At 56.3% G+C, this 984-nt stretch overlaps 1 protein-coding gene across 1 annotated transcript; it reads left to right on the top strand.

Moving 5' to 3' along the window:
• Positions 1–214: 214 nt before the first annotated feature.
• MONBRDRAFT_29359 (uncharacterized protein) lies at positions 215–959 on the top strand (the record flags this gene model as incomplete). Its single annotated transcript, XM_001749801.1, has 2 exons — positions 215–605; positions 814–959. The coding sequence occupies 2 exons, from the start codon at positions 215–217 to the stop codon at positions 957–959; spliced, it is 537 nt and encodes a 178-aa protein (XP_001749853.1).
• Between the last annotated feature and the right edge of the window lie 25 nt (positions 960–984).

The raw sequence follows: 984 nt of genomic DNA, 5'->3' as shown, positions 1-984 counted from the left end.
GCTCGACCCTGTCTGTCGCAAGGACGATCTGGCTGAGAGCTTTGCTCGCCTGATTCGCGACTCGCCCATCCCCATTCGCATTGATGAAGCCGACATGCAGAAGCGCACCATCATCCAGAGCGACAATGACGGGCCCTACCACTCCTTGGCCTTTCGCGAACAGCTGCGCCACTTCAACTGTGTTTGGCGCCACTCGCCACCTTACACTCCCGAAATGAACGGCGCCATCGAAACCGTCTTCCGCGAACTTCGAGATACCATGGCCCTGCTCCTTCACGACTCGGGCCGTGACCCATCCTTCTGGGCCCTTGCTGCCAAGCACGCCGAGTACCTCATCAACATCCGCCCCAAGGAGCACCTCAATGGCTATTGTGCCTATGAGCTCCTCACCGGCATCAAGCCCCATGACATCCGCGACTTGCACCCCTTTGGCGCCGACGCTTTTGCCTTTGACCCGCTGCGCCGTGGTGGCAAGCTCGGTCCCAAGGCCCGCCACGGTATTTATGTGGGCTTTTCGCCGACTTCACTCTCTCACAAGGTCTACTGCCCTGACACCAACACTATCATCGAGACCATCCACGTCAAAGTTGTTCCCCGTGCTCGAGGTGAAGGGGAGAATGCAACTGTACCACCTCAACACGACCAATTTGACGACCTTGACCACGACGAACCCACTTCTTCTGCTGCTGATTTTGCTGATTTTGCTGACTCTGCTGACTCCACTACCTCCACTACTACCACCACTACCATTATTGTTACCGATGACCTCGACGACGACACTGACCCTCTTCTCCTTGACCATCCTCATTTCAGCGCCAACATCACCACCACCGACAACTACAACAAGCTGCCTGCTACCGTCAAGGAAGCCATGCACAGTCCTGATGCTGACAGCTGGACCCGTGCCCTTGAGAAGGAGGCTGATTCCTTTCACGAGCACAACGTCATCCAAGGACTAGATCACCTTCCAGCTCACATCAAGCC

The sequence above is a fragment of the Monosiga brevicollis genome, genomic scaffold, assembly GCF_000002865.3.
Source record: "Monosiga brevicollis MX1 MONBRscaffold_33 genomic scaffold, whole genome shotgun sequence".
Taxonomy (NCBI): Eukaryota; class Choanoflagellata; order Craspedida; family Salpingoecidae; genus Monosiga; species Monosiga brevicollis.
Note: the sequence above shows the minus strand (reverse complement) of the source record. Positions and strands in the feature narration are given on the sequence as shown.